This window comes from Schistocerca nitens, chromosome 7 (genome assembly GCF_023898315.1).
Source record: "Schistocerca nitens isolate TAMUIC-IGC-003100 chromosome 7, iqSchNite1.1, whole genome shotgun sequence".
Classification (NCBI taxonomy): Eukaryota; Metazoa; Arthropoda; class Insecta; order Orthoptera; family Acrididae; genus Schistocerca; species Schistocerca nitens.
The window spans coordinates 218,059,081-218,082,774 of NC_064620.1; the positions used below are offsets into that span (position 1 = coordinate 218,059,081).

General features: G+C 38.3%; 2 protein-coding genes across 3 annotated transcripts in view; one reads left to right on the plus strand and one right to left on the minus strand.

Moving 5' to 3' along the window:
- The window catches only part of LOC126194760 (mannose-1-phosphate guanyltransferase alpha-A), a 43,359-nt gene extending 23,809 nt beyond the window's left edge, over positions 1-19,550 (minus strand). For both annotated transcript variants that reach the window (XM_049933043.1, XM_049933042.1), the window contains exons 1-4: positions 19,196-19,550; positions 18,920-19,118; positions 18,661-18,832; positions 12,911-13,122 (exon numbers count right to left, since the gene is read on the minus strand). In XM_049933043.1, coding sequence (XP_049789000.1) covers positions 12,911-13,122; positions 18,661-18,832; positions 18,920-19,118; positions 19,196-19,235 — 623 coding nt within the window. In that variant the 5' untranslated portion in view covers positions 19,236-19,550. The remainder of the gene's footprint in view (positions 1-12,910; positions 13,123-18,660; positions 18,833-18,919; positions 19,119-19,195) is intronic.
- A 43-nt stretch (positions 19,551-19,593) lies between these two features.
- Positions 19,594-23,694, plus strand: part of LOC126194762 (coactosin-like protein) — a 162,271-nt gene continuing 158,170 nt past the window's right edge. The window contains exon 1 of the mRNA XM_049933045.1: positions 19,594-19,774. Within this exon, the coding sequence (XP_049789002.1) occupies positions 19,721-19,774 (54 nt within the window). The 5' untranslated portion in view covers positions 19,594-19,720. The remainder of the gene's footprint in view (positions 19,775-23,694) is intronic.

Here is a 23,694-nt window from a genome sequence, read left to right on the forward strand (position 1 = left end):
GGGTGTAACCTTTAGCAACAAGAATTTTTGGCTAAAGTCTAGATCGGTGCTTGTCTACCACTCATAGTTTGGCAATGCGTGAACTTTGCGTAGTCAATGGGATGATTCTTTGGCATAACCTATGAGAGGTGAGAAGAGAGGCAATGTATTTCTTGTGCCGAAACTGAAATCATTTTTTGCTTCTTGTTTTTCATCGTATTAGTGAGTCTCAAGAGAAATATTTTGTGATTATGGCAGTGAGTGCTTTAAAGTGGACTGAAATTAGTGCATGTCTCATGCATTAATTGCAGACACATGAAAATGTATGAAATGTTATGTGAAATGACTACGTAATCCACCTGCACAAGCACACTAAATGGATCAATGTTTTGTTTTAATTAAATCATGGTTGAAGGCAGGTGGATCAATGTTTACTCATAATAGAGGCGCACATTCTGTATATTGATTAACATTGATCTACCTAGCTATTCCCATGATTTAATTGAAATCTCTGATCCACCAACCTCCTACCATGATTTCATTAAAACAGTGATGCACTTACTCATTATGCTCCCGCAGATCGATTGTGTAGCAACACAGAAAAAAAGAAATATTTCACTTTATTTTTTTTTTTTAAATATGTGATGAGTTGCTATGCCGACCTCGGTTTGCAGATACTAGCACAGTTTAAATAGCTGTGACTCAAAAAGGGAGCAAGTAAATTTATAATCCTCATTTATAGCAATGTTTTACCATTTCTTCCACATGTATTACTTCAAAACATGGTGTCTGCCTGCTGCTCTCTCAATGACTGCGTAACACAAACAGCTGACATGCCTTCTTTTGTTCCCATCGTACCTCACACCAAGAACTGACAAAATTCCTGCAGGAAATGTGTAAGTATGCCACTGGCCCGGTTATAGACTTTCACCAGAATTTTTTGTTACACGATGATGATGATTCTAGGTGAGAAGTGCTCAACCTCATGGTAATCAGTGCCATGACAAGAAGTCAGCATGCCAAACTCGTGGATGGGGACAAAGGCTGTCCCCTCATGCGGAAAGTTTAAAATGCATTTAAGTCTTGTCTTCCTTCTCCACCAATTTAGGGATGAGGCCTGGCAGTTCACAAAATTTTACCACTTTTGTACGACCGAAATGAGTATCAGCCACGTTGGTGGACAGATAACAATCGAGACTGAGGGCTGCCCTGTTGCCAAAATGTGCTCAACTGAAAGCAGCGCACCACAAACCTCAGAGCAGTGGATCCTCCCATCGGAGGAGGAAGCGCAGCCTGGTAATCAGAATCTCCTTCCAGCGGTGAGGCTGACAAGAAGTGCCATGCTTGAGTGGTCGATTTGAGCGACTGCAGTTTGTTTTCTGTCACCTTCAACCATTCAGTATCCCACTGACCCATGATGTATCTGTCAGGAAATGAGCAGATGGTGTGCAACTGGATGGGATACTGATGGATAATACCATTCAGACATTCTTCCTTGGGCACTTTGTAGGCCATGTCGTTTCCCTGTGTCCCAATGTGACCAGGTACCCAGCAGCAGATCACCTACTAGCCACAAGTGTTGGAGGCGCTGTAAGGAGTCGTGGGTGAGCTGAATCAACTGGTCTACTCGATACATTTGGAGAAGAGCTTGTAGTGCACTAGGCGAGTTAGAACAGACTAGAAATCTTGTACAGTGATGTCTATGAATTCTCTCTAGTGCTTTCATATTGCCACACAACTCCGCATCGTGATATGTAAATTGTCCCAGATGATGCACTTGAAAACCCTATCTGGGAAAACAGTGGAACAACCAAGAACATTCTCTTTCTTGCATCCATCTGTAAAAACACTGATAAAACTGTGGTACGCACTTAAAACGGAAGAAAACCAATTTGTACAAACATAATCTGGAGTACAAGTTTTCTTGTAGCTTGTCAAGTTTCGGCCTCTGAAGACACAAAGGTGGCTGCACGTTCCATCTGTGGCTGTGTATTCGAAAGTCTGGTATATCCATACTCTTGAGACAGTTAGTAGCACATATCCCGAATGGCTTGGCTGCATGGGATCAATTCCTGAACAGCTGTTCAAAGTTGGGTTGGACCACTGCACTAAATGCCAATGAATGAGGTGACACTGAGATTTTGTGCCTGTTGAGCCAAAAGACATGTCACCAAATCCAAGGTGGTGGTTCACCAATCTCTGCACACAGGCTCTGAACTGGGCTGGTCCGAAAGACTCCATTCGATATCTGAATTTCCTCATGGTGAATAGTGTCTAACATCTTGAGGGAGGAAATACAGGCTCATACACATACCAAGCTGCAATATTCTAAATGTGACCGAACAAATGCCCTATAAAACTGCAGTAATTGGGACCTGTCAGCTCCTTATGCTTTTCCGCAAAGGCATTTCAGAATATTCGATGACTGGAAGCCCTTTGTTTGTGGGTTTTTCAGGTGTGGGAGAGAAGTTAATTTTGATTCAATTAATAAACCCAAAAAGTGTACCGTTTCCTGGAAATGTAAAATACTGTCCCCCACTGTGGGCACAAGTTGATTAAAAGTTCGACGATCACGGTTAAAACTGGCACACGTAGTCTTCTCTGGTGAGAACCGAAAATCAGATGTCTTGTCCTAAGTTTCCAGCCTCCTGATGGTCAGCTGTAACTGCCTTGATGCCATTGTAAGATCAGAGGAAGAGTAGAAGATTGCGAAGTCATCCACAAACAAAGAGCATTTGACAAGGATCCTGACTCTAGAGGAAATGCCACTGATAGCAATGGAAAAACAATGTGACACTGGGTACACTACCTTGGAGGACTCCACTCACTTGAATGTAGCAGTCAGACAATCTTATTTCTCCAGGCTTCCCTTTTAACAAGGAGCTAAGGAAAAATCAAAGATATAAGAAGGCAGAGAAACATATATAAAGAAACAGAGAGAAAGATAATTCCACATTACCAATGATAGTAGTCACAATTCAACATTCACTTGAAATGACTTTGAAAAACCTCAAGATGAGAAATGAGGCTGTAATATTTAAATAATTGAAATATCAAGCATCATCAAGTTCCTGCAGATGAAGGATGAACAAACAACCTCTTTCAAAAGAAGGGTCTTAGAAAACACAAAAATATGGGATCACTGTGAGCTGAATAAAGAGCTACCTCACCTGATGTCACAATAATCCAAAACTTAAGACTTCCTGCCACACTGGCAATTGCTGGATACTATAGCTGTAATCTTCTAGTTACAGAGCATACTTTTCAAAATAAATTAATTTAGTTTGAATGTAGATGTAATCAAGTTTCAGAATTAATTTCTACTGTCCCTTCATAATCCCCACATAGTTTGAGGACCAAACTGTAATGTTTTATAAAAATGGCTTAAACAAATCAGAAGAGTGCTTCCAAACTTTTCAAAAGGAGAGCCTGTTTCATTACTACTGTTATATCAAAGTTCTTCAATGCCATTTTCATACAGATTATGGCACAAGCTACTTCATACTTCTCTGAGTGTCTGTTTAAAATTTATTTATAACACCACCTTTGGATAAAACTGAGTTATTAATTTGTCTGCAACACACAACCAATTTCTCACAATGGAAACTAATATGATTCTTTCCTGTATCTGTGGCACAGGATCACTATTATATGGAGCTCAATCTCAGTCTCACCATTCTAGTTTAAGTTTTCCACAATAATCTAGAACAGTTCACAAAAATGTGAAGTTGTTTCTTAGTACAATTGCAACTACACTTCACATGCTCTAGTCAGCTGTTCTACACAGTTACACAAGTCTGGTTGCTTTTCCAATGAAAGTGCAAAGAATGAGGATCACAAGGAAAAAAAAAGACATGCATTTTTCTCACATCTGAAGGACATGGGACAATTTGCTTTCCAAATCATTACAAGATAGTCACTACAGGCAATGAAAGATGGCCCCGTTTGCATTTCGTTTCTACTGTATATACATACAAACATAAATCCTTTTTACAGTTACTACTTCATATCTAAGAATTCATCTATTGAGTAAAAGGAGCTGTCATTCAAAAATTCTTTTAATTTGCTTTTAAATGTTGGTTGGTTATCTGTCAGACTTTTATTACTATTTGGCAAATTACCAAAGATTTTTGTGGCAGCATAATTCACCTCTTTCTGTGCAATGAGATTTAATCCCGAATGGAGAAGATCATCCTTTCTTCTAGTGTTGTAGCTATGCACTTCGCTGTTATTTTTGAATTGGGAAGGGTTATTAACGACTAATTTCATAAGTGAATATATGTATTGCGAGTCCCTTACATAAATGTCTGCAAGGTGATCTTGGGTGGGCTCTAGCTATTATTCTGATTACACGCTTTTGTGCAATGAATACTTTCTCTCTTAATGGCGAATTGCCCCAAAATATGGTGCCAGATGAAAGCAGTGAATGAACATAGGCATAGTAGGCTAATTTGCTGATATGTTTATCACCAAAATTTGCAATAACCCTAAAGCCATAAGTAGCTGAACACAACCGTTTCAGCAGATCATTGATGTGTTTCTTCCAATTCAATTTCTCATCAATGCACACACCCAGAAATTTTGAGTATTCTGCCTTAACAACAGACTTCTGTGCATAGTCTATATTTAACAATGGTGTTATGCCACTTACTGTACAGAATTCTATAAACTGTGTTTTCTCAAAATTTAGTGAGAGTCCATTTGCAGAAAACCAGTAAATAATTTTCTGAAAGACATCATTACAATTTCCTTGGCTGATTCTTGTTTGTTGGGCATGATTACTACACTTGTATCATCAGCAAAAAGAACTAGCTTTGCATCTTCATGAATATAGAGTGGCATGTCATTAATACACATTAAGAACAACAAGGGACCCAAGACTGAACCCTGTGGGACACCACACTTGATACCAATCCAGTTAGAGGACTCTGCTGATTTTTGCAGACTACCTGTACTGTTAATCTCAACCTTCTGCAATCTTCCAGTTATGCATGAATTAAACCATTTGTGCACTGTCCCACACCTACCAACAATACTTAAGCTTGTCTAGAAGAATTTCATGATTAACAAAACAAAAAGCCTTTGAGAGATCACAAAACATCCTAATGAGTGATGTTCGGTTATTCAATGCATTTACTATTGGATCAGTGAAAGCATATAGAGCATTTTCTGTTGACAAGCCTTTCTGAAAACCAAACTGACATTTTACTAGTACTTCATTTTTACAAATATGTGATGCTACTACTGAATACAACACTTTTTCAAGAATTTTGGATAAAGCAGTCAGAAATGAGATTGGGCAGTAGTTGTTAGCATCAGATCTATCCCCCTTGTTATGCACTGGTTCAACAATTGCATATTTCAGTCTATCTGGAAAAATGCCCTGTTTCAGTGAGCTGCTACATATGTGGGTGAGAATCTTACTTATTTGTTGGGAACACGAATTTAGTGCTTTCTGGAAAAATGCCCTGTTTCAGTGAGCTGCTACATATGTGGCTGAGAATCTTACTTATTTGTTGAGAACACGCATTTAGTACTATGTTGGAAATGCCATCAATTCCATGTGAGCTTTTACTTTTTAGTGAATTTACTATTTTCCCAATTTCAGTAGGAATGGAGGGTTGAATTTCAATTTTATCAAATTGCATAGGTACTGCCTCTTCCATAACTGCTTTGCATTTTCTAATGAATAGCTGGATCATATTTTCTCTACAACACTTAAAAAATGAATATTACAAACCTTTTCTACTTCTGTCTTCTTGTTAACAAACTTTTCATTGTGTTTGATAGAAATACAGTCTTCCTCTGCTCTCGGTTGCCCTGTTAACTACATTCCAAATTGTTTTAATATTATTAGCAGATGTGCTAATCTCAGATGTAATGCACATACTTCTGGACTTTTTAATAACTTGTCTTAATACAATGTAGTAGTTTTTATAATCTTTCACTGTTTCGGAATCATTACTCCTCCTAACTATAAGATACATCTCCCTTTTCTGTTTACAAGATATTTTTATCCCTTTAGTAAGCCATGGCATTTTACATGGTTTCTTACAGTTATATTTCACTGTTTTCTTACAGAAACTGTTTTCAAATATACTCACAAATGTATCATGAAATAGGTTAAATTTTAAATTAGCATCGTGTTCCCTGTACACCTCATCCCAGTCTAACTGTTGCAAACTTTTTCTAAAATTCTGAATTGTTAAATCATTAATTGAACGCACTTTGGAGGACTGTTTTGCATTACTATATGGAGCTATAGCATATACTGTAGTGATCTGTGCATCATGATCAGACAGACCATTCTTAACAGCAAAAGGTTTTATTTCATTAAATTTATCTAGGTCTATGAAAACATTCTTCCCCCATGAACCATAGACCTTGCCGTTGGTGGGGAGGCTTGCGAGCCTCAGCGATACAGATGGCCGTACCGTAGGTGCAACCACAACGGAGGGGTATCTGTTGAGAGGCCAGACAAACATGTGGTTCCTGAAGAGGGGCAGCAGCCTTTTCAGTAGTTGCAGGGGCAACAGTCTGGATGATTGACTGATCTGGCCTTGTAACATTAACCAAAACGGCCTTACTGTGCTGGTACTGCGAACGGCTGAAAGCAAGGGGAAACTACAGCCGTAATTATTCCCGAGGACATGCAGCTTTACTGTATGATTAAATGATGATGGCGTCCTCTTGGGTAAAATATTCCGGAGGTAAAATAGTCCCCCATTCGGATCTCCGGGCGGGGACTACTCAAGAGGACGTCGTTATCAGGAGAAAGAAAACTGGCATTCTACGGATCGGAGCGTGGAATGTCAGATCCCTTAATCGGGCAGGTAGGTTAGAAAATTTAAAAAGGGAAATGGATAGGTTAAAGTTAGATATAGTGGGAATTAGTGAAGTTCGGTGGCAGGAGGAACAAGACTTTTGGTCAGGTGATTACAGGGTTATAAATACAAAATCAAATAGGGGTAATGCAGGAGTAGGTTTAATAATGAATAAAAAAATAGGAGTGCGGGTTAGCTACTACAAACAGCATAGTGAACGCATTATTGTGGCCAAGATAGACACAAAGCCCATGCCTACTACAGTAGTACAAGTTTATATGCCAACTAGCTCTGCAGATGATGAAGAAATTGATGAAATGTATGACGAGATAAAAGAAATTATTCAGGTAGTGAAGGGAGATGAAAATTTAATAGTCATGGGTGACTGGAATTCGTCAGTAGGAAAAGGGAGAGAAGGAAACATAGTAGGTGAATATGGATTGGGGGGAAGAAATGAAAGAGGAAGCCGCCTTGTAGAATTTTGCACAGAGCATAACTTAATCATAGCTAACACTTGGTTCAAGAATCATAAAAGAAGGTTGTATACCTGGAAGAATCCTGGAGATACTAATAGGTATCAGATAGATTATATAATGGTAAGACAGAGATTTAGGAACCAGGTTTTAAATTGTAAGACATTTCCAGGGGCAGATGTGGATTCTGACCACAATCTATTGGTTATGAACTGCAGATTGAAACTGAAGAAACTGCAAAAAGGTGGGAATTTAAGGAGATGGGACCTGGATAATCTGAAAGAACCAGAGGTTGTAAAGAGTTTCAGGGAGAGCATAAGGGAACAATTGACAGGAATGGGGGAAAAAAATACAGTAGAAGAAGAATGGGTAGCTCTGAGGGATGAAGTAGTGAAGGCAGCAGAGGATCAAGTAGGTAAAAAGACGAGGGCTAGTATAATTCCTTGGGTAACAGAAGAAATATTGAATTTAACTGATGAAAGGAGAAAATATAAAAATGCAGTAAATGAAGCTGGCAAAAAGGAATACAAATGTCTCAAAAATGAGATTGACAGGAAGTGCAAAATGGCTAAGCAGGGATGGCTAGAGGACAAATGTAAGGATGTAGAGGCTTGTCTCACTAGGGGTAAGATAGATACTGCCTACAGGAAAATTAAAGAGACCTTTGGAGAGAAGAGAACCACTTGTATGAATATCAAGAGCTCAGATGGCAACCCAGTTCTAAGCAAAGAAGGGAAGGCAGAAAGGTGGAAGGAGTATATAGAGGGTTTATACAAGGGCGATGTACTTGAGGACAATATTATGGAAATGGAAGAGGATGTAGATGAAGATGAAATGGGAGATAAGATACTGCGTGAAGAGTTTGACAGAGCACTGAAAGACCTGAGTCGAAACAAGGCCCCGGGAGTAGACAACATTCCATTAGAACTACTGATGGCCTTGGGAGAGCCAGTCATGACAAAACTCTACCATCTGGTGAGCAAGATGTATGAGACAGGCGAAATACCCACAGACTTCAAGAAGAATATAATAATCCCAATACCAAAGAAAGCAGGTGTTGACAGATGTGAAAATTACCGAACTATCAGTTTAATAAGTCACAGCTGCAAAATACTAACGCGAATTCTTTACAGACGAATGGAAAAACTGGTAGAAGCGGACCTCGGGGAAGATCAGTTTGGATTCCGTAGAAATGTTGGAACACGTGAGGCAATACTAACCTTACGACTTATCTTAGAAGAAAGATTAAGAAAAGGCAAACCTACGTTTCTAGCATTTGTAGACTTAGAGAAAGCTTTTGACAACGTTAACTGGAATACTCTCTTTCAAATTCTGAAGGTGGCAGGGGTAAAATACAGGGAGCGAAAGGCTATTTACAATTTGTACAGAAACCAGATGGCAGTTATAAGAGTCGAGGGGTATGAAAGGGAAGCAGGGGTTGGGAAAGGAGTGAGACAGGGTTGTAGCCTCTCCCCGATGTTATTCAATCTGTATATTGAGCAAGCAGTAAAGGAAACAAAAGAAAAATTCGGTGTAGGTATTAAAATTCATGGAGAAGAAGTAAAAACTTTGAGGTTCGCCGATGACATTGTAATTCTGTCAGAGACAGCAAAGGACTTGGAAGAGCAGTTGAACGGAAAGGACAGTGTCTTGAAAGGAGGATATAAGATGAACATCAACAAAAGCAAAACGAGGATAATGGAATGTAGTCAAATTAAATCAGGTGATGCTGAGGGGATTAGATTAGGAAATGAGACACTTAAAGTAGTAAAGGAGTTTTGCTATTTAGGGAGTAAAATAACTGATGATGGTCGAAGTAGAGAGGATATAAAATTTAGACTGGCAATGGCAAGGAAATCATTTCTGAAGAAGAGAAATTTGTTAACATCGAGTATAGATTTAAGTGTCAGGAAGTCATTTCTGAAAGTATTTGTATGGAGTGTAGCCATGTATGGAAGTGAAACATGGACGATAACCAGTTTGGACAAGAAGAGAATAGAAGCTTTCGAAATGTGGTGCTACAGAAGAATGCTGAAGATAAGGTGGGTAGATCACGTAACTAATGAGGAGGTATTGAATAGGATTGGGGAGAAGAGAAGTTTGTGGCACAACTTGACCAGAAGAAGGGATCGGTTGGTAGGACATGTTCTGAGGCATCAAGGGATCACAAATTTAGCATTGGAGGGCAGCGTGGAGGGTAAAAATCGTAGAGGGAGACCAAGAGATCAATACACTAAGCAGATTCAGAAGGATGTAGGTTGCAGTAGGTACTGGGAGATGAAGAAGCTTGCACAGGATAGAGTAGCATGGAGAGCTGCATCAAACCAGTCTCAGGACTGAAGACCACAACAACAACAACAACAACATGAAAACATTGTCTATTGTACCAATAACTGATGTCAAATTGAAAGAACCAAGTAATACTTCAAGGTCAAGGCTTTCTATCGGACTCTTTCAGAAAACCTACTGAAATCCCCACAAACAATAATTTGCTTTCCTATGTCTGACAGCACAGCAAAGAATCCAAGTTGTTCAAAAATAGTTGAAAATTTCAAAATGGGGACCTATACATGGCTACAATTATAAAAGTGCCATTATTTAGTTTTAAGCTCACACACACATGCTTCTACAGGGTGTTACAAAAAGGTACGGTCAAACTTTCAGGAAACATTCCTCACACACAAATAAAGAAAAGATGTTATGTGGACACGTGTCCGGAAACGCTTAATTTCCATGTTAGAGCTTATTTTTGTTTCGTCAGTATGTACTATACTTCCTCGATTCACCGCCAGTTGGCCCAATTGAAGGAAGGTAATGTTGACTTCGGTGCTTGTGTTGACATGTGACTCATTGCTCTACAGTACTAGCATCAAGCACATCAGTACGTAGCATCAACAGGTTAGTGTTCATCACGAACGTGGTTGTGCAGTCAGTGCAATGTTTACAAATGCGGAGTTGGCAGATGCCCATTTGATGTATGGATTAGCACGGGGCAATAGCCGTGGCGCGGTATGTTTGTATCAAGACAGATTTCCAGAACGAAGGTGTCCCGACAGGAAGACGTTCGAAGCAATTGATCGGCGTCTTAGGGAGCACGGAACATTCCAGCCTATGGCTCGCCACTGGGGAACACCTAGAACAACGAGGACACCTGCAATGGACGAGGCAATTCTTCGTGCAGTTGACGATAACCCTAATGTCAGCGTCAGAGAAGTTGCTGTTGCTGCTGTACAAGGCAACATTGACCACGTCACTGTATGGAGAGTGCTACGGGAGAACCAGTTGTTTCCGTACCATGTACAGCGTGTGCAGGCACTATCAGCAGCTGATTGGCTTCCACGGGTACACTTGTGCGAATGGTTCATCCAACAATGTGTCAATCCTCATTTCAGTGCAAATGTTCTCTTTACGGATGAGGCTTCATTCCAACGTGATCAAATTGTAAATTTTCACAATCAACATGTGTGGGCTGACGAGAATCCGCACGCAATTGTGCAATCACGTCCTCAACACAGATTTTCTATGAACGTTTGGGCAGGCATTGTTGGTGATGTCTTGACTGGGCCCCATGTTCTTCCACCTACGCTCAATGGAGCACGTTGTCATGATTTCATACGGGATACTCTACCTGTGCTGCTAGAACATGTGCCTTTACAAGTAAGACACAACATGTGGTTCATGCACGATGGAGCTCCTGCACATTTCAGTCGAAGTGTTCGTACGCTTCTCAGCAACAGATTTGGTGACCGATGGATTGGTAGAGGCGGACCAATTCCATGGCCTCCACGCTCTCCTGATCTCAACCCTCTTGACTTTCATTTATGGGGGCATTTGAAAGCTCTTGTCTACGCAACCCCAGTACCAAATGTAGAGACTCTTCGTGCTCGTATTGTGGACAGCTGTGATACAATACGCCATTCTCCAGGGCTGCATCAGCGCATCAGGGATTCCATGCGACGGAGGGTGGATGCATGTATCCTCGCTAACGGAGGACATTTTGAACATTTCCTGTAACAAAGTGTTTGAAGTCATGCTGGTACGTTCTGTTGCTGTGTGTTTCCATTCCATGATTAATGTGATTTGAAGAGAAGTAATAAAATGAGCTCTAACATGTCCACATAACATATTTTCTTTCTTTGTGTGTGAGGAATGTTTCCTGAAAGTTTGGCCGTACATTTTTGTAACACCCTGTATATGTTGCTCTACGCAAATTTTTTTAATTTCCAAATTTTTTACACTCTGACAGATTTTAACATATATGGCAACTCCTCCTCCATCCATAGTGTGTCTACTTACATGTGCTGGAAGCTTATATCCACCTACATTTACCATTTCCACATCTGTGACTGTATGATGTTCAGACAGGCATAGTACATCTATTCCTCCCCTTAGTTTCTAAATATTCTAAACAAACAAGAAGCTCATCTACTTTGTTTTTTATCCTCTGATATTCTGATGCAATAAACTAAAATTACTTTTCACTGTGCTTTCGTGTGAATCTTGTGACATACGAACATTATATTTCACTGTAGTATTATGAGAATCTTGTGATATTTTAACATCTCTAGTACATGCCTGTCTGAACTTCTCATTAAGCTTAATTTCAATAAATGTAGGCTCATTGGACACTGATCTTAGCCTAAAAAAAAGTTTCAGTGCCCCCCCCCCCCCCCCCCTGCTTAAAGATTTTGTAATCATTTCAGCCAGTTCACAGGACTGACAAAACAATCATTTCTTGAAGAGCACCAGAGCCAGACACAGACATGAACATCATGTCTCAGACATGGGCCCACATGATTTCTTTCATAGGTGGAAGAAAAAATTTTTCATCGTGGGAAGCAGCTGCATGTACCTAACACAAGAAGTACTCCTGGGCCACTTTCTCAAATGGCCTAGCCTATCAAGAAGACTTCCTTTTACAGTTTCACAGACCATAGCAATTACCTTTACATTTACTATGGTGAAGGAACACACTTGTTCAAACAACATAAGCATTTACAGTGGCAAGAATTTTATATGATACTGGGAAGACTCCTGTGCCATACAAATAATGAAAGGAGAAAAGGTAAACACTCACCACATATCTGAGGTATCGAATGGTTAAAAGGTGTACAAATGTTACTGAAATCATTGTTAAGCTTTCAGACCATGCCCTTCCTCAGAGCTAAGCGAGTGACAAAAATATCTGCACAGCTACACTGTTGATGTCAGCTACATTGCCTTGTGCTACAGCTTCTTAGCTAGCTGCGACCCAATTCAAGTGGCAGATCCAGGTCGACATAAACATGCACTTGAATATATATGGTGCTGTTAGCTTTATCTGAGGAAGGGTATTGTCTATTAAGCTTAACAATGCTTTCAGTCATACCTATTCATCAATCAATGACTCAACTAGACAGTGAGTTCTTGCCTTCGCCCCTTCCGTCATTAACAGGAATTAGAGTTACTTCTCATAGTTTTCATTATGTCCAATATATGTGTATGATTCCTGAATGCAGTTTAATTTTTGTTTGTTTGCTCAAATTAAAATTGATATATATTTTCTTAAAATATATACTCTTTTTATTAATCACATACCACTGCTACAATTTTAAAATAAAGCATACACCATATGCTTCTACAACTACTACCCACCTGTAATATTCTTGTTGCCTAGTATTAAAAACTGCAGCAATTGTCTGAAATATTTCCACAGAGCAAAGATACACACCACAGTTTATGAGGGTTGATACAAATGTGGATGGTTTTTCCACATAGTGATTCACCTCACATGTTTCTTTGTCTAGCACAATGCAGCCATAGTGTACAGACTGTTGACGTGTAGCTTCAGTAGTCATCATTGTGATCTGTGAAAAGAAACTGTAAAACTCAGAAATAGAAATTTTAAGAACTTAAATGAGTTGTGTAGTTGTTTGTAGCCATTATCAGCTCATCACTCTGCAATGGAGTGCATATTTTTATGAATCTCCCTAGATGATAAACCATAAAGCGGGCACGTCTGTGTATAAAGTGCGCCAACAAAAAATAAAATGATTTTGCACGGTTCCACTTTCGTTTCACAACTGCAGACCCATACCTGTTCCTTCATTATTGCTTCAAGTAACACTATGATAATTTGTGTTGTCATACGTCCACATGAGCAGTAGTAATATAAAATACAAAGTGAGCTAGGCAGGAAAAATTTATGATCCGTGGGAGAGAGGGGGAAAAAAAAATGGATGGGATCTGATGCTACTGCAGTGCTTAATACTTCAAGTGGGTCATTACTGTCTCTGTAACGCCTGTCCTTGGCAACAGGGTGTTGCACTGAAAATTTATTTCATTATTGTTTTATTAAACAGTGGTGTAGCTCATATTATGTAAGTTTATTTTCTTGTTGTTTAAATAAACTAAGATTAAACTGTGATTTTGATCATACATGACTCACCTTGGCAACATAAATGATGCTACTCTATACATGTGTACAAAGTGCGCTGCACCCCCACTCGTGCTATGAAAACCGGTGCGCCCACTCAAGGGTTAAAACTGTAGGCTGTACAAGGACTTGAACCCAAACTATTTGCTCTTTGTGTGGACAAAGTCAATGACTGACCTAACCAGTGATTATAGTAGGAGACGGGTACTGACAGAACTAAAGTTCTGAGCAGTGGTTGCAAGTTGCGCATTAACAGCTAAGATATTACGAACACTGCCCATGAAGAGATTGAGTCAGGGTCATTCCATATCAAATCACCCAATAAAAAATAAATTTTACACCCACCTCCTGAGATTTTCATGAAATTTGGCTCAAATGGTTCTAATACCATCCTGACAACACCTGCAATTTTTTTTTTTTTGCTGTATCTCTTACAGTTTTTTTTATAAATTTTTAAAGTTTTTATGTTTTGCGTTTTCTGAACCTTCGGAAATGGTCAATTTAATTTGTATTCAAAACTTTAAATTTGCTTATCTTAAAAACTCTTTTAGATAACATCATGAATTTTTGCAGCAAGTTTATTTATTATACATATTTGAAGATAAAAATGATGCTATTAAAATATATTAATATTTTCTATGAAAAAAAAATATATATGTATTTTTTTTCTTTTTTTTTAACGGATGTTTTGTTTTATAAGAATTGCAATATCTAGAGTCTCAGACCTGATAGAATGCTCAAATTTGTTTTAATTTACTCTTAAACATATAGGCTACTTGATAAAACAAAAATAATGATGGCTTTTTAACATGTTTATTAATTATAGTAGATTACATTAGAATTATGTACAAAGATACTTACGACACTTATGTATAACCCAACTGATTGCTTGAAACATGGAATTTTTTGAGTAATTTTGTCTTTTTAATAAACATTAATGCTGATTCAAACTGTTTTTCCACTTCATCCAAGAGCTTTCAGTTCTTTTGATACAGTCTTTTTTGAAGTAATACATTCTCCCAGTGCCGCTTGATTGAGGTGCGTCTACTACACAGACTATGTGCTCCAAAGGCACTATGCAGGAATCTTCTCTTTCAGGCCAATAAAATGATGCAGCAGGTCCTGAAGGATGTAGAAATAGAATTTCTGCCTCTTCTTCATCATTGAATATTGTTTTTACCCGTCCAAAGTACCAGTTACCATCATAATTTGCAGCCACATAGCTATTTATGGATGGTTCAACACGAACCCAATCAGAAGAAGAATGGAAAGAAAAGACTAAGGAGGGTTTTACACTATCTGTAGTCCTTCTAATTTCAAGGTTGTTTGTTGGAAGTGGTTTGAAGTTATGAAAACTTCTTGTTCCAGGAATGGTTCGGGTTGCTGAAAAACGTCTTTCTAGTTTTAACCGTAGCAAATCAGCTTCTTTTTTGTCAATAAAGTGAAAATGAATGTTTTCAATATTTTTTTCACAAAACTTATACACATCGATTGCTGTCATTATTTGTTCTTTGTCTGAAAGCTGTAGACTGGCTTTCCTTAAAATTCTTTTAATAGTTCCTCCTAGGCCATCACAAATTGACTTCCGATGACTTGTTGCAAAAAAAAGAGTGTTGGGCCTTCAAATTAGTCTCTCAAGTGTTCAGTCAAATTTTTAAAACTGTTTCTATTTTTGTACTGCCCAGCACAACCATCTGTAAAGTAGTGAACTGAGTCAATGTCAGTATGATGTAATGACAGCGACTTTGTAATTTCTTTTTGTACAAAGTTAACAAAACCAGTGTCACGTTCTTCGTCATCACTAATAAAACAGTGTGACTACGAAGGCTTTCCTGGCGTAATAATTGATAAAATTCTTCTCGGGTATGCAGCCGGATCATGACGTCTTCAAGACACAATATTTCTGCGGTCCAACTGGCCGCCATCATCAGGTGAGAGCGCTGGTGCACAATCTCGCCGGTGTTGTGCACCAGCGCTCTCACCTGATGATGGCGGCCAGTTGGACCGCAGAAATATTGTGTCTTGAAGACGTCATGATCCGGGTGCATACCCGAGAAGAATTTTATCAATAAAACAGTGGTTGGAAACAAAAACATTGTTTTCCTCATTTCTTAGAAAAACTCCAACTGGGTGTAGAGTACAACCATCTCTATTCCAGTGGTAATTTTGGATCTCATTTTGTATAACAAAGGAATAATTTTCACTGAAATCCATCACAATAATTGCTGTTTGGGGTGGTGGGTCTTCTTTCAATGTTTTAAAGGCTGCTGATTGGGATTTTGCTATAAACGAGTTCGGGGTGAGCTTTTCCAATGACCTAACCAATAAAGAAATGTAGTCTTCAACACTGATAGACTGTTTGATCATTTCTGCCCTGTCTGTGTTAACCCACTGACTGATTACAATTTCTTCTTCTAAATCATAATATTCACTTAGTTTTTCAGTTAAGCACTCTGTTAGTGCAGTATTTGCAGGACAGCTGTTGCAATGATGTAGCATGCAGTTTTGGTTTTCTGTGTTGCACACAAGCATCTTAATTAGGTCCTTATAAGATTCTTAAATTTTCACAGCATCCAGTAATAGTTTAACATTCTGGTGGATACTGCATACACATACAGTGTGTGTGCCTGCAGCACCAGCAAGGATACACCATTTAGGTCTCAAGAAAAAAAATTTTGAAAATCCTACTTCTACCTCGGGATTCTCCTATTTGAAATAATAATAGAGTTCTCTCAAGTTACACAAAATGAGTCTTTTTTGCATGTACACATTTTCTTGAACACTTACTTTGTCTTTCGTTCCAGGTAGCACTCGGCAACTTTCATCCTTTTCATAAAAATCTGTTACAAGTCTTACTGTATTTTCAGAAAGAGTTTTACCTTTTTTTGGACCAGGAGTTTCCAAAATACTCTTTTCAGATTTTAGCTTTCTAGCTTGTCGCACCATGTACTCACTTACATTAAATTCTTTCATCACTTTATTTCGACTCCAAGAATCTGGAGCCAAGGTCAGAATCTGGATTTTTCTAGACCTCCCAACAGATGAAATCTTCTCTTTCATAAGAGAAATCATTACATCAAAATCCTTTGCTTTCTCAACCACACTTGTATCTTCTTCGTCATCATCAGAACTTGGTGCATCATATTTTAATGCTTTTGAAACTGCCTTTTTTGCCGTCTTTTCAATACTGCTAACCTTCCTTTTAAAATAAGACCCTTTACTTTGTTCTGACAAGCCATGAAGCTTTATCGGTGTTAAACCTAAATAATCAAGAGCAATGTTTGTTTGTACGAGGGATTCTTTTCTGGATTCCAATGATTCTAATTCAACCATGACTTCATCATCTGTTTCACTTTCATTGACTTTAACTCTTAATTTTTCCTCACAAAAGTTACGGCATGTTGAGCAAAGCTTTTGTCCGGGTTTTATGCTAATATTTTTTGTCAGTAATTGTTTAGAAAGATCCAAGCCTACACTTCTCAACGATTTTTTGATGGGCTTTTTGTGTTTTTTTAGTGGGTCAACACATGTTGTTTGATTCTTTTCAAAAACATTTAAAAAGTAGTAGCTGTGGTGTGAACATATATTCTTAAATTCACACAGATTACTTCCAGATCGTAAGTGGATCAAATCTTTTTCTTCCTCACTCAATTCTGATACTGGTTGTAACTTTTTTGAAGGTGTGTAGGTTGTTTGGAAACAGTCAGATTTTTTAAATAACCCTACACTACAGGTTTGAAAATCTGACATACTGATTTCACTTTTGGTCTGATTACTGTTCTGGTTACTTTTATAGGATATTGGAAAAGAATCTCTGTAAACTTAAGTAACAGTACTTACTGAGAGTTCGAATAAACTTAATAAAATACTATCCAAGCACTATTTAACACTGTAATAATTTTTTACTTCAAAACACAGGAGTAACAAAACAAAATCCAAGTGTACATTGCTACTCCAAGAAGACAAAAACTTATTTTCGGTGTCTAAGTCACTTGGTATTTTTTGTTTTTAAAATATAATTAATATTATTTTAAAAATTAGATAACTATTAAACAGGTTAAAAAGCCAACATAACTTTTCTTTTATCTAATAGCCTATACAATTAAGAGTATTTTAAAACAAATTTGAGCTTTCTATCAGGTCTGAGACTCTAGATATTGCAGTTTTTGTAAAACTAAACATCCGTTAGCTAAAAAAAAAAAAAAAAACTTGTAAATTTTTTTTCATTTGGAAGATTTTAATATATATCTTTATGGTAATTTTTTTTTAACATTTAGATATAATACACAAACTTATTCCAAAATTTCATACTGACATCTTGAGTATTCTTTAATATACAAATTTTTTTAGTTGTGAGGACATGTTAAGTTACAATTTCCGACTGCTGAAACAACGCCAAATCTAAAAACTTTAAAAATTTATAAAAAAAAAAACTATAAGAGATAGAGCAAAAAAATTTTACAAGTGCTTTCAGGATGATAAAAGAACTAATTGCACCAAGTTTCATCAAAATCTGACATGGTTGGTGTCAAGGCCTGGGTGACTTGACATGGAATGACCCGTCATGGACCAGAACACTCTTCTAATATGGTAAGAAAATAATAATATTGCACACGCAGGAGAACATTTTTCATAAACTCATCAAGAAAACAGCCAGCTAATACACATATCATAATCAGCATATGTTTGTTGCTCATAAGACAAACAAGAGTTCTCATATTAATAAATTGGGTGCTTATAATAAATGAAAAACATAAGTTTGTGAAGGTACCTTCACAGCCAACATTATATACAAAACAAGAATCGTGCTTTTACATCTTACTTTGACTTCGAATTATGTTTAGTACAATTGACGGCACATAGTATTATAAATAAGCTTTTCAACAAGGTAAAACTGCATTTTTCTTCTTCGTGATACCAATATTTTATACTTAACTGTAACAGGTCTTAACTAAAACCAAGAGCATACCAGTGATCTTTCTCCTTTCTCCTGGTGGAAATGCAACATTTCCACTAAGGGGAAATCAGCACAGACATCACCATTCAGAACGAAAAAAGCTTCAGTGTTTCCACATCTAATCTGATCTCGAAAATGATAAATTCCACCTGCAGTTCCAAGAGCTGTAAATTCTTGGAGGTACCTGCAACAATTACATGAACAGAAACAATATAACAGATTCAAACATATACAACTGCAGCTTAGAACATACAACCACTGCAGCACATACCGTATGTTTACTTTGTATTCTTCAATCATTTCTTCAACAAACTGTGAAAGTTCTGAAGCAGGATAATATCCCAGAATTAGTATCTCTTTCAAGTTTGGTACATTGACACATGCTTCTATGTGATGCTGAATCATTGGAAGGCCAGCTACAGGGAAAAGCGGTTTTGGAATGTCAAGGGAAAGAGGCCGAAACCTCGTTCCTGAAAAGAAAGAAGATTAGCAGTACATTATCTATATTTGTGATATATATGTTTAAATCTAAAATTATTTGAAATACCTTTCAAAGGCCCTCCTATCAAAATAACAGCTTTCAACATTTTCAGTTACTGCACAGACATCCACAAAATGACACGTGTCAACAAAAACTTGCTTTTTTGCGTATAAATAACACGTAAACAAATATTTATCATCTGATCGTGTGCTTGGTCGGGGTAATGTCATGCATTATCTCTGTTGTACGCGTCACATATCAGAATAATTCGTCTGGAAGGAAGAGCTGTGTGTTGATACACTGCTATGACCAACGTATCATTCATTTGTTTCATTGTGCAAATTACACAGAAGTATAATAATACAAAAATTCAATTCTCATTATACAGCACCTCTGCCTAGTAAGTTAGCAACTGTGATGCTGCCACCAGAGCGCAGTAGTTACGCACGGAGTTGAATCGTTGGTGTACGGCGTTGTCGTCTGCTGAGTTGACACCCGGCCGTCGCATTCGAAAGTGGTGCGTGGTGCTGGGTTGTAGTCGAAGCATCTGCAAGGTTCGTTTTCTCACAGCGTGAGGTAATTGCGGTCGTAATGGCTGTAGAAGGAATGGAATACGAGGCTATTATCCAGGATGGACCTAAGAAGGTAATGTGATGAACAAAAACTGTTATCTTTTTTAGCAGAAATAGTTTTTATTGGAGTTCCGGTTTTCTGTAGATAGGTTTTAAGTTTTGGGGAGGATTAGGCAATGAAATTGTCAACATTTAATTCTGTAAAATTTTAATTCGGATAAATGATGCCAGCGATGCATAGATTTTCCCGTGCCGCTTTGAACTCATTAGTAATATGCGGAGTTTGTGATATTGTTATAGTATATGTGCTTCTTATGCACTCCATAAAACGTACTGCTATTGTTGATTAGGTAATAATGAATGCATATGCGATGTTACAGTGCAAAATAATCGAAGTTTACGAACCGTGTAAATAAAAATCCAATGCGAAAATTAGTGGCAAGGATAGATTTTTAGCCGATAATTTTTAAAGATTAAGTTTTCACGTTTGGCATCAATCGTATAAACACACCCTGTTTCTCGTATAACCCACTTTTAGCACATCAGGAGAGGTAACAATTCCCACTGCTGCCTCGTCCGTACAGCTTTCTTTTGTTTTTCCCTTGTCAGGGACATTTATAAATTTTCTTTAACCAAAGGCATAATTCTGTTACCACTCGTACGATAAACCTCACGTATCGCTCGTCCTCGTTCTACCACGTGTGATCACTCTGTGCCAGATTAAGATGTTTCTTCTCTCCTCGTAACTAATTAGAATTAATACAAATAGGGAAACACTGCCGCGTAGACTTTCCCATTCGTGAGTTTGGTAGTGACAGTTACCTTCCTTCAATGAGGCATACGGAAAGAAACACGAAAGGTACAATTTTGCAATTGTTACAAATGCAAGTCCTTGTACCGAAAGTAGGCTCAAATGAAACACTTTTTGTCTCTCTCCCATTTGTGTTCCTGAAGAAACTGATTAAATCGTGTAACTCAACTGTAAGATGAAAATTAATTTTAATAAAACAGGACGTAGTTGGAAGAACACGGCGAATAAGAAAAAGGCGATAGTAATGATATAATAAACAATGTAATCACACAGCAGGCTATAGGGAATTTAACATGGCAGTGTTCTTCGAAGAGAATATGCGCCCCTTGCTAAGAGGATAGACGTAGAAGTGAAAAGTAGAAGTTCTGAAAGCCACAGAAGGGCACTTAATGGTTTAGATGTTTCTGTAATCATGAAAACCCCATATTGTTTAATTTTTCGAAAGGTACAGACGGGGGACGCATAACTGAATTCTTTTGCAAACTACGGTAGTCAGACGAGGTAGCGCAGTATTAAACAATGGAATTGTATTTCGGGAGGACCGGGATTTAACGAATTTAGATTTTCGTAAGTCTATGAATAACGGTACGCTTCTACCACCTTCTTCCAGACTAGTGCATTATGACCTGATATTTCCTTGCAAACTAAAATTCTAGCTTTGTCACCACAGGACATTGTGCCACAGAGGCGTAATCTTTCTTTCCGCACTGCAAGGCAGCCTCCCCGCGGTCTCAAACCATGAGCATGTGTGCATGAATGAATGAGTCGCGCGGGTGGTGGTAAACAGGCGATTTCGATTTCTAGATTTTCTGATAACTGCGATTCAAAATCAAATCGCCAGCACTAAAACTGGAATCAAATCATGTAATTATCGGCAATATTGAGAGGGATGAAGTGGAACAGTCACATAGGCTCAGCTGTAAATAGAACAAATGGGAAGCACCGCTGTATTGACAGGATATTGGGAAAATTGCAGTTTCTAAGTTTATTGGAGAAAACCAGTATGGCAAAGTAAAGCTAACAATACGTAAAGGTTGTTTTGAACGCCATTGCTTCACTACAAATTAAGCTTTTATATTTGGTGTGTTCTTGCCTTTCTCAGACCTCAGAACTTGCATAGCCAGTTATGGGGACCTACTGTTAAACGTGGGCGTCTGAACTGTGGTAAAACTCGACATTTTTACACTAACGTTGCCAGAGGCGAAAGAAGTGATGACATGAAAATCCTAGGACAGTTGAATACGATTAAAATATACTGATAGGTCAGATTAAAAGGGAGCATCAAAAGCACACGAAGATCAGCATGGTCACTTCTTAAAGCACAAAGCTGCCATAACCTTGTGATATGGCTGTTTCGTGAAGAGTAAGTCGTTAAATTTCTCTACATTTAGACGTATCTGATGTATGGCTGCAACTAACGGCTTACAGGTCGTGCCCAACGAGGGTCAGCCTGAACAGCTTCCTCTCCTTCCCCACACCCAATTCACCCATCCCCCACATAAACTTCACAAATTGAACTCGTTTATTGCCCCTTCAAATAGACAACCGTATCAATTCAGCATTAGTGTGGAGACAACCCGTAACATGTAATGGATATTTACTGATATCTAGTGTACCCAGAGCCATTAGTTGTGAAATCTTAACCATTTCGTCCTTCACAATGAAACTGAGTGCACCCATACCCGCCCCTCCTCCTAGTCCTTACTTAGATATGCTCTTGCACATTGCCTTAAATCGTTTTACGTCGCGTACTATTTCGGACATTCGTAGAATGTGGCCATTGGGCTGTTCGCGAATGTAGGATAATCCACGGTCCTCGTTGCTAGCGATTTGTGCTATCGTGAGAGCTTCTCATTATGCTTTGCAGTCAGTAGAGGGCGGTAGTTTACACACCTGATAAGACGCGAACGTGATGGAATGACCAGTCTTCCACAGCCCTACGATGAAACTTCGGAAATACCTTAAATTCCTAACACTAATTTACTGTTAACATGTACGTTGGAGTGTTAGTTGCAACAGGCTTTGCACTAGAAGCGCTTCGATCCTTATACGCTAGTCCGGTAGTTCGTAGTCAAACGAATTATAAATTTCCGTCGATGTACAGCATACTGATGGGACTTATAACCAGCCGCTAAATTTCAAACATTGCAAATGATTGTGACAAGGAATGTAAGAATGTTAAGATTGCCATAGCCTACTGAATTTGCCTTCAGTTTAGTCGAAGAATATTGCTCTTGCGAACTTGACTATCTGGAGATAGAAAGCAACTTTCTGCTTGTTCCCTTATGATGCGTTTACAGAGTAGCTCTCTTCAATGTAACAGCTGATAATACGCAAATATCTCAGTACCGCCGAAATATAAACTACAGGATGATGTAAATGTTAAATTCTAACTTAACAAAAAAGAAAATATTTCATATTTTAGAAATGAATATTTTAGTTCATTTGCCGGCCGGTGTGGCTGTGCGGTTCTAGGCGCTTGTCTGGAACCGCGTGACCGCTACGGTCGCAGGTTCGAATCCTGCCTCGGGCATGGATGTGTGTGATGTCCTTAGGTTAGTTAGGTTTAAGTAGTTCTAAGTTCTAGGGTACTGATGACCTCAGAAGTCCCATAGTGCTCAGAGCCATTTGAACCATTTTTTTAGTTCATTTACAAACCTTATGTATATTAATACATCGTGTCTGGTGGTCTCGTCTGGACAAAGAAATATGAATATTAAGCTTTCACCACTTTGAGTTGATAATGCCGACTGGAGCTATAAAACCTTTAACACGTTGACATCAGGACAATGGCTATCTGAAGATGCTCGCATGACATACCAAAGCGTGCCGAATCGGAACACAGTGGGCAGTTTTGGAATATGAAGCACTGCTGTATTTTGATATATCAGTTTCAGGTGAAGATAGTGATCGAGGAAAAACTAAGAAGCCTGGTGCAGTGCATCGTTGGTGGCGACTAGGATCGCATAATGTAAAAAACATGAAAATTTGTTCATGGTTCCAGTGATTAAATTGACAGTACTATCTACACAAGTTTGTAAGTAGCAAATTATGCACAATGCGTGAAATAGCTCTACATTTTTGAGGCTTTCAGGGTAAAAACTAGAATTTATTGGAGCATGCTTTCGTTTTAAAAGGTCTCGATAGGAATGAGAGCAGTGAATGTGTAGAGCTCTTTGTTG